The sequence below is a fragment of the Lepisosteus oculatus genome, chromosome 22, assembly GCF_040954835.1.
Source record: "Lepisosteus oculatus isolate fLepOcu1 chromosome 22, fLepOcu1.hap2, whole genome shotgun sequence".
Taxonomy (NCBI): domain Eukaryota; kingdom Metazoa; phylum Chordata; class Actinopteri; order Semionotiformes; family Lepisosteidae; genus Lepisosteus; species Lepisosteus oculatus.
The window spans coordinates 2,270,557-2,285,546 of NC_090717.1; the positions used below are offsets into that span (position 1 = coordinate 2,270,557).

Here is a 14,990-nt window from a genome sequence, read left to right on the forward strand (position 1 = left end):
CAAAATCAACAACAACTATTATTTAATTTCACAAGACTACAGATGATGCCTTTCTATAAATCCTCATATAGACTCCTCAGATTACTGATATTTAATGATATCTAAATTCATGCACACATAGAAATTGACAGTCAGGGCACAGCTGTTTAGAGGTGTGTGGTCTTTATTGTGACGGTGAATTGCTGTTGCTGTATTTAGGCATCACAAGCTGCCTGTCTGGTCTCCTTTGTCTTCTGTAGCTTCTGTAGCTGAGATCACTTACTGAACAGAGTCCGTAGATCACAGTATTATTTAAAACCATCGATTCACTGGTGTAAACCTCATTTTACTATTTTTATTTTAATGTGTAGTAGATTTTCTAAGAAAAAACATTATTATAAGATGTATTGTGAAAAATTTAAGAAAATTAAAATACCTGCTCTCTAGGATTGTGTACAGTTATCAGACCGATAACATCTCACTTCCCGTTTTCTGCTCTATGCATTTTTCCTAAATATTTTAGGTTTCTTTCGGAATCTTGGCTGATCCTGGAAAACACAAGAAAAATATGTTTTATGGGTTTCATATAACCCATTTTATAGCAATGTTTTCTAGTTTGTTGATCTTGGCTCTGAAGAAAACCCAATGGATTTGTTGTGAAGTGAACATTAGTCATCTCTTGAATATACTGATTCCTCTGGAGTCCTTTAATTGAACTCTTGTCTTCTAATTTAATGCATCGCCTGATGTATCCTGACTCGCTCCTCTAAGATAAGCAACATAGAATGCTAAATCAAGAGTGTTTCTCACTTGGCTGAGGGAGAGTTGGTTCAATTTCAAAAGCATTTGCAAAGGGAATACAAAAAAATCAAGTATTAGCCTATTCTATGTAAAGAAATTTAAATCAAATTAAGATAACATACATTTCTTTTGTAAAATAGAAATAATTGTTCTATCACTACATTGATACCTTGATAAACTTATACAACATGCAATATGTAAATAGAATTTTCATTTTTGTGATATGTTTGAAATTCTTTGTGGAGGTAGCTAAAGATCTATATTTATACAAAAACATTCATTAATCATATCGCAATCAGAACACTCAGACGACATGCTCCTTTAGGAGAGCAAAAAACTTCCAAGAAAAAATGTTTTAATTGGGTTTCTATAAGCAAATTAAGGGACAAAATATGCGATTAAGAGATTATCTGAAAACAACAGTGGAATCACAAGAACTAGAATTTATGCAATTTACAAGATAGTTATTTTCTCTTGATACAGTTCTTACCTTTTTCTCAGTGGAGGACAGATTCTCCCCCACACCGTCTTCAGCACAGCCTCCCTGAGAGCGGGGCTCCCCCAGATGTACAGTCCGGGGGTACTAGTTGCAGTGAATCTTATCATCATGCTAAAAGGATCGCTGGCGTAGTTTCTAAACATGTATCTGGAGCCAGTCAGTTGAATCACCATAATGTAGTAAAAGCGAGGAGTCCAGAGCGCCAGGAAGCAGACTACCACCACGATGATGAGTCTCAGGGACTCTTTCTTGCTGTCTCTCTCTGGACCCGGCGGCTCACGAGCAATCTGGTATTTAGCGATGAGGTACAGTTTCACGTTCAACAGCACTTTGGAGATTATTATAGCCTGCAAGGTCAAAACGCTATATGCACGTATTTTTGTAACCGTTTCGACCGTAACGAGGTTCAGAATCGTCAGCAGTAAATACGTGTAAAACCAAGCGAAAAAGCAAACTTCTATAACTACCGTTCTAGTTATAAAACGATTGTAAACATAAGGATAAGCTACTGCAAGGAATCGGTCCACCTGTGAAAACAAGATAGTCAATATATTGACACTCAGTAGCATAGGTACGATGTAATAGGTGTCCTTACTGGACGGATAGCCCTCCTGCACATGAAACAGTCCGATGTAGTAACCGCCTACCCCAGACAGAGTGTCACTGATGCTGGTGTTCAGCATGAAAATAAACCTGTTCTGCGCTCGTAGCGATCGTTTACAAATAATACCCAACACCACTGAGCCAGCCACGAGAACAGCACTGGTCGCGATTAGTAGATTGGTTATAAAAATGAAATAATCTGCAGCGTCATTAAAGTCCACCGCTAACGGCACAGTGAGGTTCAGAGAAATCATCGTGTGGCAAAATGAGTATCTGGCGATGCTGCCTTCGAGTTTTAATAGGTCAAATGAAGACACGAAATGATTCTTTTTGACACGGTAATTGCACATTTGGGTCTTCTGACCTCCTGAGAATAATTATGTTGTGAATGTGAAATCTTACGCGGAGGATAACAGATGGATAAACAACAGAATATAATTTACTTAATTTGTTTTATCAGCTTTCGTAAATGGTTAAATTGGCGATTGATGAATTTATTAGCTTGTAAGTAGAAGAAACACTCAAGATGTCGCATTTACAAACGCACGGCTGATGACTGTACTCCGCTGGAAAGAAAAATGCGGAATCCTATTTTTGCTTTTCTCGTGTGTATAAAAGATTAGTGTTATTCAAACAACTTTGAAGTGTTTCATTACTTGGTCTATCAATCAGTTGTGTTTCTAAACAGACGGTTTCAGTTGATCTGTCAATCCTAAGGAAATGTCCATTCTGAATACATGGTGGATCCGTAATCCTTAATAACGTTATTTTACTTTGGGTTTCCCCAAGTATAAGACTTCTGTATCTGGGCAGGAGAAGCGTATGATGAACATTACACATTATATCCTCATAAGAAATATCCTCAAATTGTGACATTTTTTAAGAAAAGTTACTCACAGAAAGCTGACGCAAAGTGAACTGATAGAGAGGACTGATGCACAGTCCATATGCCTCTAGTGTATCACTGAAAGCCATAGCTGACCTGGGTAAATTGTACAGGCAGCTTCCCACACCTGATACAGAGCTTCATCAGTTCATTCTGGGTCAGGGGTCAACTGTCACCATGGAGATGTGAGAAATGACAGCAGGAGATCAGGACTCTTGTGCCATGGATCTGCATCAGCACATATAACATACCTGCCCATGTGACTGTCACACAGTGACATTTCTTTGGCTATCAGTTCATTTTACAGTGGTTATTAATTTTTTTTTCTGATTTGTAAATCTTAAAGCACTCTTGTGCCTCTGTGTCTTGGGGGCTGTCTCATACCCCTGGAGTCTGAGCACTGTGGTCAGCAAACGCAGGTCTGGTCTTTTCCTAAGGTCAGGGTGTGAACTCTGTGGAGAGAGAGGCCTTGATTTGCCACAGCAGGTAAAACGTCTTCCGCAGGGCAAAACTACTTTTGAGAAAGTTTTGATAGTTTCCCATTTCTTCAAATCAACTATTTTTGACAAATGCAGCCCCTTTGAGCATAATGTAGAGTTCTATTTGCTCAGATTAATCTATTCTCTACCCTTGTCCTTTAGAGTTGTCCTGTTCTATGTTAAAATCGATCTTCTCAATTTACTGCTCTTGATAAGGAAATTGGTCTTACTTATGTGTCACGGACGTCCAAAGGGACTAACCGTGGGGAGCAGGAGAGCGGAAAAAGACCCATATGCGTAGCGGCGAGACGGGAAAAAGGCCTGGGCTCATTAGTGCAAAGAGTTCAGGAATGCCGTATAGAAACCTATGCCCTCAGGGAGCGGACGTGGGGCGCCCTGGTGCTAGGCGGGTCTCAGGACATCCGAACGTCAATGCTGACCGAGGACAGAGTGCAAGACCCGGAAATATATAGCCCAAGGGAAAGAGAGGGACAGGAAGGACAGCAGACCGGAAACTAGGGACAGGACAGAGAAGGAGCGCCCTCTGGCTGCAGAGGGCGTGACATTATGTTCAATATAATATTTATCTTTCATGTTTAAATGTTTTAGTAGAGCCCCTGATTGCACTGGGAGTTCAGGTCAGATGTTTGAGTCTGTTCATGTTGGCTCTGAAGCTCTTGCATTCTTGACTCACTTATTCATCACTCTGAGTCAGAAAGGAAATTTAAAATCAAAATGCTCAAGGATTAGATTTCATATAAATCTTTAATCATGTAATGTGCACTGTAAAATACATGAATGACTTGCATTGATCATTTTAAAGGTATTTGTTGATTCTTCTGTCTTTTATTTGTATATACTGAATATTGCTCAGTATTTTGCTGTTAATATCTGGGGTTGTAATGATGATAATGGTGATGCTACCTTTTCCTGTGATGGCACCCAGACTCTCTAAATAACTGGTTGTTAATAATGGTTGTAAATCCACACACTCACATTCACATAGAGAAGCTCACAGAGCAGGCAGTGCAGAGTGAGCTACAGTATAACATGATTGTAAAGGGCTGCTGATCAATTCAGGAACCCAGAGCTTTGCTCATTCAATGAAACCTTATTTGACCCTATTGAAATAGTTATTAAAAGTGGCTGATGCCTTTGTCCCAGGACGGTTCATGTTAAAACAATTAGAGAAGTTACATGTCCACAGCGATCAGGTGAAACCTGAAGGAAAATTGAATTCTAGTTGCTTAGTGACAGGCGTACACTTGATAACAGGAATGCAGTGTCCCATTCAGAAAAACCTTTAACCATTCAGTATATACATTCTGTTACACAAATCAGACTAAAACTCTTTATCAGACGGTTGCATCCAATAAGAAATATACATAGGATATATAGTATTTATTTTTGCCTCTTTGTGTGATTTGATAGTTGCTCATATCAGGGATTCAGAGAACACAAGTGGTATGATGTTTTGAAATAATTCAATTCCAGCACTAATTCTGAAATTAAACAACAGCAACAAAACAAAATGTCATTTCTTTGTGTTATTCTTGACCCCTGTTGGCACTTTGTGAAGTTACTCTCAAACATTAGGAAGAAAATAAAGGGATTCTGGACAGAAAAGACTTCAGATTTGAAAAATGAGTGGCAGAAATTAAATAGAAGCTGCATTTTGTTTGTGTAAATTTTGTTAAAAAGTCAAAACTGTAGACTTTCTACTCGAATAAAATGTGGCGTGCAAGATTCCTTACTTTCCATGTTTGCGTTATATTTTTTGAATTTAGAAAACATGTTTTTTCCGTTTCGTAGTCTAATATTTTAAACATTTTAATCCAATATAGTGTTAAAATAAAGCAGAGACACAGCTGGTGAAATAATGAAAAGTAGCCTTTTTCAGTTTTCCTGAGTCTAGGAAGATCTTAAAACATGGTGCCTGCTGTTTTCAGTTCACCTTGGTCACACACGGTATTCCTTCGGAATGATTGGACTTTCTTTCGTAGTCTGAGACGAGCCTGGAAAAGCAAAGAAAAATTAATTTTAGATTTTGTCTTAAAGCAATTCAGTTTTCGTCATTTATTATGAGTGTGGGAGAGGGTTTGCATTCAGAATAGCCATTTCAACAAAAAATGAACGGCCGAATTGTTTTTTCTCCATTGTGACTATTCAGTTTTAAAAAATTGAAACTGAGACAGCTTATTGTTTTCACAAAACGAATGTACAGGTGATTTGATTTATTTCAACTGTTGTCTTGCCTGGAGATCTGTATATATATATAAATCCTTTGATTATTTATGACACAATCCAAACATAAAATGTTATCTTGGAGGAAAAAGCGCAAATTAGGGACCTATCAAACAATTTTATTTTCATACGGTTTAGCTTGTATTTTTTTCTTTTCTTGCTGGAGTTCTTACCTTTTTTTTAATGGGGGACAGACTCTCCCCCACACCGTCTTCAGCACAGCCTCCCTGAGAGCGGGGCTCCCCCAGATGTACAGTCCGGGGGTACTAGTTGAAGTGAATCTTAACATCATACTGAAAGGATCGTTGGCGTAGTTTCTAAACCTGTATCTGGAGCCAGTCATTTGAAGCACCATAATGTAGTAAAAGCGAGGACTCCAGAGCGCCAGGAAGCAGACTACCACCACGATGATGAGTCTCAGGGACTCTTTCTTGCTGTCTCTCTCTGGACCCGGCGGTTCGCGAGCAATCTGGTATTTAGCGATGAGGTAGAGTTTCACGTTCAACAGCACTTTGGCGATTATTATAGCCTGCAAGGTCAAAACGCTATATGCACGTATTTTTGTAACCACTTCGAACGTAACGAGGTTCAGAATCGTCAGAAGTAAATACGTGTAAAACCAAGCGAAAAAACAAACTTCTATAACTACAGTTCTAGTTATAAAACGAGTGTAAACAAAAGGATAAGCTACAGCAAGGAATCGGTCCACCTGTGAAAACAAGATGGTCATAATATTGACACTCAGTAGCATAGGCACTATGTAATAGGTGTCGTTACTGGACGCATAGCCCTCCTGCACATCAAACAGTCCGATGTAGTAACCGCCTACCCCAGACAGAGTGTCACTGACGCTGGTGTTCAGCATGAAAATAAACCTGTTCTGCGCTCGTAGCGATCGTTTACAAATAATACCCAACACAACCGAGCCAGCCACGAGAACAGCACTGGTCGCGATTAGTAGATTTGCTATAAAAATTAAATAATCTGCAGCGTCATTGAAGTCCACCGCTAACGGCACAGTGAGGTTCAGCGAAATCATGGTGTAGCAAAATGAGTATCTGGCGATCCTGCCTTCGAGTTTTAATAGGTCAAATGAAGACACGAAATGATTCTTTTTGACACGGTAATTGCACATTTGGGTCTTCTGACCTCCTGAGAATAATTATGTTGTGAATGTGAAATCTTACGCGGAGGATAACAGATGGATAAACAACAGAATATAATTTACTTAATTTGTTTTATCAGCTTTCGTAAATGGTTAAATTGGCGATTGATGAATGTATTAGCTTGTAAGTAGAAGAAACGCTCAAGATGTCGCATTTACAAACGATGACTGAGTAGGAAAGGTGTTCTCCGCTGGAAAAAAATGCGGAATCCTGTTTTTGCTTTTCTCGTGTGTATGAAAAGATTACTGCTATTCAAACAACTTTGAAGTGTTTCATTACTTGGTCTGTTTCAATCAGTTGTGTTTCTAAACAGACAGTTTCAGTTGATCTGTCAATCCTAAGAAAATGTCCATTCTGAATACATGGTGGATCCGTAATCCTTAATAACGTTATTTTACTTTGGGTTTCCCCAAGTATAAGACTTCTGTATCTGGGCAGGAGAAGCGTATGATGAACATTACACATTATATCATTACTCAAATTCCAAAACGATCTTTATAAAAAATATCCTAAAGTTGTGAAAGATTTTAAGGAACTTTACTCACAGAAAACAGACACAAGGTGAACGTATAAAGAGGACTGATGGGCAGTCCATGTGCCTCTAGTATATCACTAAAAGCAACAGCTGACCTGGCTAATTTGTCAATCCAATTAGATTGTACAGGCAGCTTCCCACACCTGATACAGAGCTTCATCAGTTTATCCTGGGTCAGGGGTCAACTGTCACCATGGAGATGTGAGAAAACTGACAGCAGGAGATCAGGACTCTTGTGCCATGGATCTGCATCAGCACATATAACATACCTGCCCATGTGACTGTCACACAGTGACACTTCTTTGGCTATCAGTTAATTTTACAGTGGCTATTAAAATTATTTTTTTTCTGATTTATAAATCTTAAAGCACTCTTGTGCCTCTGTGTCTTGGGGGCTGTCTCATACCCCTGGAGTCTGAGCACTGTGGTCAGCACATGCAGGTCTGGCCTTTTCCTAAGGTCAGGGTGTGAACTCTGTGGAGAGAGAGGCCTTGATTTGCCACAGCAGGTAAAACGTCTTCCGCAGGGCAAAACTACTTTTGAGAAAGTTTTGATAGTTTCCCATTTCTTCAAATCAACTGTTTTTGACAAATGCAGCCCCTTTGAGCATAATGTAGAGTTCTATTTGCTCAGATTAATCTATTCTCTACCCTTGTCCTTTAGAGTTGTCCTGTTCTATGTTAAAATCGATCTTCTCAATTTACTGCTTTTGATAAGGAAATTGGTCTTACAAATGTTCAATATAATGTTTATATTTCATGTTTAAAAGTTTTAGTAGAGCCCCTGATTGCACTGGGAGTCAGATGCCTGAGTCTGCTCATGTCGGCTCTGAAGCTCTTGCATTCTTGACTCACTTATTCATCACTCTGAGTCAGAAATGATTTTAAAACACAATGATCACATTTGATATAAATCTTTAAATTGATAATTTCATGTGTGCTATAAAGTACTTGCATTGGTCATTTTAAAGGTATTTGTTGATTCTTCTATGTTTTATTTGTATATACTGAATATATTGCTCAGTATTTTGCTGTGCTCACCCTGACTAACTATTAAAATCTGGGGTTGTAATGATGATGATGGTGATGCTACCTTTTCCTGTGATGACATACAGGCTCTCTAAACAAATGGTTGTTATGAAGCCCAATATGTAATTCCACACACTCACATAGCGAAGCTCACAGAGAAGAGTGAGTTGTAAATTGGTTGTAAAGTGCTGCTGATTAAATTAAAGCTTTGCTCCTTCAGGGAAACCTGTGTTTCTTCTTTTACTGAAACTTTATTTGAACCTAATAGTTTAATTACAAAACTGGCTGATGACTTTTTTCAAGGAAGCTTAATTTTAAAACAATCATTGAACTATAAAGATACTGAAGTAGTCTACAACGTCCACAGTGATCAGGTGAAACCGGAAGAAAAATGTGATCATAGTTACTTAGTGACAAACGTGCATTTGATAACAGGAATGTAGGGTCCCATTCAGAAAAAAAACTTTAACCTTTCAAAATATACATTCAGTTACACAAATCAGACTGAAAACATGTTGCATCCAATAAGAAATATATGTGGGGTTTATAATTCTTATTTTTGCCGGTTTAGTAATTGCTCTTATGAGGGGTTCAGAGAACACGAGTGGCCTGATGTTTTCGAATAATTAAATCCCAGCACTGGTTATGAAATGAAACAGCAGCAACAAAACGTCATGTCTTCTTGTTAGTTTTGACCCGTCCTGACAGTGTGTGAGGGTCACTCTCCAACATTGGGAAGGAAATAAAGGAATTGAAAAAGAAGGGACTGTTTAAGTCTGGACAGAAAAGTTTTTTTTTGTTGTTGACTAAACCAGTAATCAAATTAAGTATTAAAATAAGGTACAGACACAGCTGACGACGTAGTGAAAGAGAACCCATTTCAGTTTTGAATGCTTTATCTTGAAAGCTGGTAAAATACGGTGCCGATTGATTTAAGTTCCCCTCTTTTCAGCCGGTATTCATTTAAAATGTTTGCTCTTCCTTGTGGAGTCTGGGAGGGCCCTGGAAAACCAAATAGATGTTAATTTTTAGATATGCCTTATGTGAATTTTGTCTGCATATTTTAAAAAGATTGAGACAGTATTTGCTTTCCGAAAAACCATTTCATCCAAAAAAAACTGACTGCCGAGTTGGTTTGTTTTCTGCTTTGTGAGCTTTTGGTTCCGAAATGTGAGACAGATTATTATTTGCACCAAAATATACAGTTTTTTTACTTTAAATAGTTTTGTAGTATTATTATTTAAATATTTTGCATGGTATTCATACCAATAATGATTTATATCGCAATCCAGACATAAACATTTTATGAGGTATCAATCAAGTATTTTATATCCAATTAAGGACTTTTTTCTCTTACCTTTTTCTCAGTGGAGGACAGACTCTCCCCCACACGGTCTTCAGCACAGCTTCCCTGAGAGCGGGGCTCCCCCAGATGTACAGTCCGGGGGTACAGGTTGCAGTGAATCTTAACATCATACTAAGAGGATCACTGGCGTTGTTGTCAAACATGTATCTGGACCGAATCATTTGAAACACGATAATGCAGTAAAAGCGAGGAGTCCAGAGCGCCAGGAAGCAGACTACCACCACGATGATGAGTCTCAGGGACTCTTTCTTGCTGTCTCTCTCTGGACCCGGCGGGTCCCGAGCAATCTGGTATTTAGCGATGAGGTAGAGTTTCACGTTCAACAGCACTTTCAGGATTATTATTGCCTGGAAGGTCAAAGTGCTATATGATCGTATTTGTGCAGCCACTTGAACAGTGACGAGGTTCTGAATCGTCAGCATTAAGTACGTGTAAAACCAAGCGAAAAAGCAAACTTCTATAACTACAGTTCTAGTTATAAAACGATTATAAGCATAAGGATAAACTACTGCAAGGAATCGATCCACTTGAGAAAAAAAGATAGTCAGAATATTGACTCCCAGTAGCGAAGGCAATATGTAATAGGTACCGTTTCTGGAAGGAAAACCCTCCTGAACATCAAACAGTCCGATGTAGTAACCACCTAACCCAGACAGAGTGTCGCTTATGCTGGTGTTCAGCATGAAAATAAACCTGTTTTGTCCTCGGAGTGTTTTTTTGCAAAGAATACCCAACACAACCGAGCCAGCCACGAGAACAGCACTGGTCGCGATTAGTAGATTTGCTATAAAAATGAAATAATCTGCAGCGTCATTAAAGTCCACCGCTAACGGCACAGTGAGGTTCAGAGAAGTCATCGCGTGGTGAAATGAGTATCTGGCGGATCTGCCTTTGAGTTTTAATATGCGGGCTAATCGCTGGAGTACGTCCTTATTCACACTGTAATTGCACGTTTGGGGTTTTGAGACTCCTGGGAACAATTAACTTGGCGAACGTGCATGAAATTTCATGGCGTGTCGCCTTTGAGGAAAATAACCGTTGGCTGCTCAATAGAATATAATGTACTTACTATATTCTAACACCTTTTGTAAATAGTGGAATGAGTAATTAAAGAACTAAAGTGAAATCAATTACTTCTTCTACAGAGAATAAATTTAAATGTATTAACTGTATAAAAGCACGATCCGCCGTATTCTCATCTGAATCCCGTTTTATTGTTTTTCTCATTCATAAAGTTAGATGTTTTAAATTGACTTTACAATGCTTCGCTAAAAGGTTAGTTTTTAATAGAAAAGTATTTCAACTGAGCAGTTTTTCCTGGGGAAATGCCGTTTCTGAACACAAGATGGCTCTCTAATCCACAATAATGTTTCATACATCTTGGTTTTCCTTCGGTGTGACATCTATGTCTGAGCAAAACGAATGAATTATATGAAGTACACATTATATCCTCAGCAGGATAAGAGTTTTAAAGAATAGTTATAAAAAAATATAATTTACCTGTGACTGTTTTTTTTAATGTTATATAACAGAAAGCTGACAGAAAGTGAACGGAGACTCCTGATTGGTAGTTCACGTGCCTTTTGTGCATTGCTGAAGGCAACAGTTGACCTGGCTAATGTGTCAATCCAAAACAGTCTTAATCTCAGTCTCAAGGTGTCCATCCAGACAGTGGTTGATAAAAAGGGAAATCATGTGGGATGCTCTCTGGTGTCACATTAGATGTCCAGTTCAGGAGTTCAGATCTTCAGTCTTGGGGATCATAAATCTAATAGGATTAGGCTTTCTCTGTATCTGTGTCTGCTGTCCATGTAACTCCCTCTCTTGGTGACACTTCACTGGCAAACAATTCATTTTACAGCTGATTTGAATGCTCTTGAAGGCATTCTACAGGCGTTATAAGATATTGGTCGAGTGATCGGTACCGCACACTCACCTCCAGGCGCTGTTCGAACACTCTCGGGCAGACTTTCACAGCGGGAGGCCAATTAAACGATTATTTAATTATGATTTCCTTATTAGTTCCATTTTTCTTTAAATACTACTTTCTCTAAGTCCTTCACTCGGGGCTCTGTCATCAGTTGAGCTACTGTGCGTTTGCTACTTTCTAGTTTTCTGACACCAGTTTTTTTCCCTGCATTTTTGCGCTTAATTATTTCAGCGTTTTCCCTGTTCCTTGCCACTACTGTCTTTTCTTTTCTGGGCTCCTCTTTTCTTCTTTTGTTGCGGTGTTCCACACCTAGAAGTTACCCGGGACCGGCTTGTCAGCTCTCAGTCAGACGCGGCTCATTTCACCGCGCCGCGTCGTTACACTGGTGGGCTTTAACAATGATGACGTTGATTAATATAAGACTGATCCACAACAACCGGAACAATATCAAGATCTATTACTTAGTAATAAAAATCATAAATAATTCCAGGTAATGGGGACTCCCCACCGCCAGGGTTCGACGGCATCCATAGTGCGCCAGTACGCTTCCCACACATCAGCTATCAGTGGATATAGTATATAGTGCTCGTCACTCTCCTGGAGAAATAGGACCACAGACCTCAGTAGGTCAGAGCAGCCTACTGGCCGCACTTACAGTATATCTCTTCCAGCGGCAATCTTAGCTTTCCCGGCTGGTTTCCTGTCCTGGTCCTGGTTGACGGTTGTGAATTGCAGGATGACACGGCTGCTACCTATTTAATTTCACAAGACTACAGCTGACGATTTCTCTAAGTTCTTATCTAGACTCCTCCAAATTATGGGTGCATATGTAAATTCAAATACACATACAAAATTGACAGTCAGGGCACAGTTGTTTAGAGGTGTGTAATCTTTATTGTGACAGTGAATTGCTGATACTGTATTTGTCTTCTGTAGCTTCTGTAGCTGAGATCACTTACTGAACAGAGTCCCTAGATCAAGTTATTATTTAAAAGCCATTGATTCACTGGTGTAAACCTCATTTTGCCATTTGATTTCTCTGTTTAGTAGATTTTGTAAGAACAAAAATAATTTCTATGTAAGATATAGCATGTAAAAAATACAATATTTTTCTCGTTGTTTTGAGTATTTACTGGACCTTCGTTATTGGAAGAGAAGAAAGAGTGTTTTGGTTTAGTAGTTTAATATTACATTCATGGTGAATCATTTTAAATATATACATGTTAAAGAAAGTGAACTAACTAAAATAAGCCTGTTTGTGCTTCACTGGGTACGTTGTTCTCTAGGACTGTGTAAAATCATGAAGCTGATGATGATATCATTTCCAATTCTCTACTCTTGGCATTTTGTCTAAATTTTTGCAGTTTCTCTCGTTTCTTTTGGAGCTTGGCTGATTCTGAAAAACACACAGGGAAATATTTTTTTAGATATTTAATATAACAATTCCCATCTTTACAAAAATAGTTCTATAGTAGAGAGTTTTTATCTCAGCTCTGATAAAGCCAGAACAATTTGTAAAATGAGCAGTAAACTAGTCTTGCATTTACTGATTCCTTCGCAGTCCTTATTTCAAATTTAGGTCTAGTCTTGGGACATTAATGTATTACAGAAAAGTTACACTGATCACTGAGTCATGAGTGTTTCTAGCGTGACTGAGGAAGAATAGGAAAAATTCAAGTATTAACCTACTGCATGTCAAGAAATAAAAATACATTTCCGATAACATGCCCTAATTTTAAATTCTATATTTTCTTAAATATATATGATGTTTCCATCAATATATTGATTGCTTTCTGTAGTTATACGACATTATACAGCATGAGCTCTGCACCCCGCTGTCCTAAAGCAAGAGATACAAAAGCATACGGGCACTGACCACCAGATTCCTCAATAGCTTCTACTCGCAAGCAGTGCGATGGGCGAACATATCTGGCCATGCCCCTTGGACCACAACTACACCATCTACCTCATTGCAATTTTATTTATTGCACATCTGCAGTCATTGTTTACATGTCTGCATTGTTTACATTCGAACTGTTTACTTGTTTACTTGTACATTGTCTACTGTTTGTTTGTCCTGATGCACTGTCTGCACTTTGAGTTTTACACCATTTTTTAACAATCCAGAGAGATTCTGTATATAGGAATTCCATTGTACCAGTACAATGTATGTACCGGTTACATATGGCAGTACATAAGTTCAACTTTTGTTCAACAATACAAAAAATACCATTTTCATTTTTAATTATGAATTCTAAATTAAATTCTATGTGAAGGATGTGCTGAAATTCTGTGTTCATATAGCAAAGTTCATTATTCTTACTGCAATCTCCTTTAGGAGAGCAACAACAAACAAAAAAACAAGAAATATAACTAGGGTTTTAACTCAATTGAGGACCAGAGAAACAACTGAAAGCTCAGTTAAGAAAAATAGCGGAATCACTAAAAGCAGGATAGAATTCATGCACTTTAAAATATATTTATTTCCTCTTAATACAGTTCGTACCTTATTCTCAGTGGAGGACAGACTCTCCCCCACACCGTCTTCAGCACAGCCTCCCTGAGAGCGGGGCTCCCCCAGATGTACAGCCCGGGGGTACAGGTTGAAGTGAATCTTATCATCATGGCCAGGGGGTCGCTGGCGGTGTTCGTGAACATGTATCTAGACCCGGTCATTTCAACCACGATAATGTAGTAAAAGCGAGGAGTCCAGAGCGCCAGGAAGCAGCCTACCACCACGATGATGAGTCTCAGGGACTCTTTCTTGCTGTCTCTCTCTGGACCCGGCGGCTCCCGCGATATTTGGTATTTAGCGATGAGGTACAGTTTCACGTTCATCAACACTTTGGCGATTATTACTGCCTGCAAGGTCAACACGCTATATGCACGTATTTCTGCAAGCACTTCTAACGCAACGAGGTTCTGAATCGTCAGCATTACTACGTATGTGTGAAACCAAGCGAAAAAACAAACTTCTATAACTACAGTCCTGGATACATAACGATTGTAAGTATAAGGATAAACTACTGCAAGGAATCGGTCCACCTGTGAAAACAAGATGGTCAGAATATTGACTCCCAGTAGCGAATGCACTATGTTATAAGTACCGTAACTAGACGGAAAGCCTTGCGGCACATCAAACAGACCGATGTAGTAACCACCTACCCCAGACAGAGTGTCAGATATGCTGGTGTTCAGCATGAAAAGAAAGCGATTTTGTGCTCGAAGTGACTTTTTACAAATAATACCCAACACAACCGAGCCAGCCAAGAGAACAGCACTGGTGGCAATTAGTAGATTGGTTATAAAAATGAAATAATCTGCAGCGTCATTAAAGTCCACCGCTAACGGCACAGTGAGGTTCAGCGAAATCATGGTGTAGCAAAATGAGTATCTGACGATGCTGCTGTTGAGTTTTAATATGCGAACTCTTCGCAGGAGCAGATCCTTGTTCATGCTGTAATTGCACGTCTG

At 38.9% G+C, this 14,990-nt stretch overlaps 3 protein-coding genes across 3 annotated transcripts; all 3 read right to left on the reverse strand.

Annotated features, from left to right (window-relative positions):
- Positions 1–1,266: 1,266 nt before the first annotated feature.
- Positions 1,267–2,136, reverse strand: LOC138224517 (sphingosine 1-phosphate receptor 3-like). The gene has a single exon (XM_069182336.1). It carries the CDS (start codon positions 2,134–2,136, stop codon positions 1,267–1,269), a length of 870 nt encoding a protein of 289 aa, XP_069038437.1.
- Positions 2,137–5,660: 3,524 nt separating this feature from the next.
- On the reverse strand, positions 5,661–6,530 carry LOC107079716 (G-protein coupled receptor 183-like). The gene has a single exon (XM_015365870.2). The coding sequence runs from the start codon at positions 6,528–6,530 to the stop codon at positions 5,661–5,663; it is 870 nt and encodes a 289-aa protein (XP_015221356.2).
- A 3,043-nt stretch (positions 6,531–9,573) lies between these two features.
- Positions 9,574–10,443, reverse strand: LOC107079717 (allatostatin-A receptor-like). The gene has a single exon (XM_015365871.1). It carries the CDS (start codon positions 10,441–10,443, stop codon positions 9,574–9,576), a length of 870 nt encoding a protein of 289 aa, XP_015221357.1.
- Positions 10,444–14,990: the final 4,547 nt, after the last annotated feature.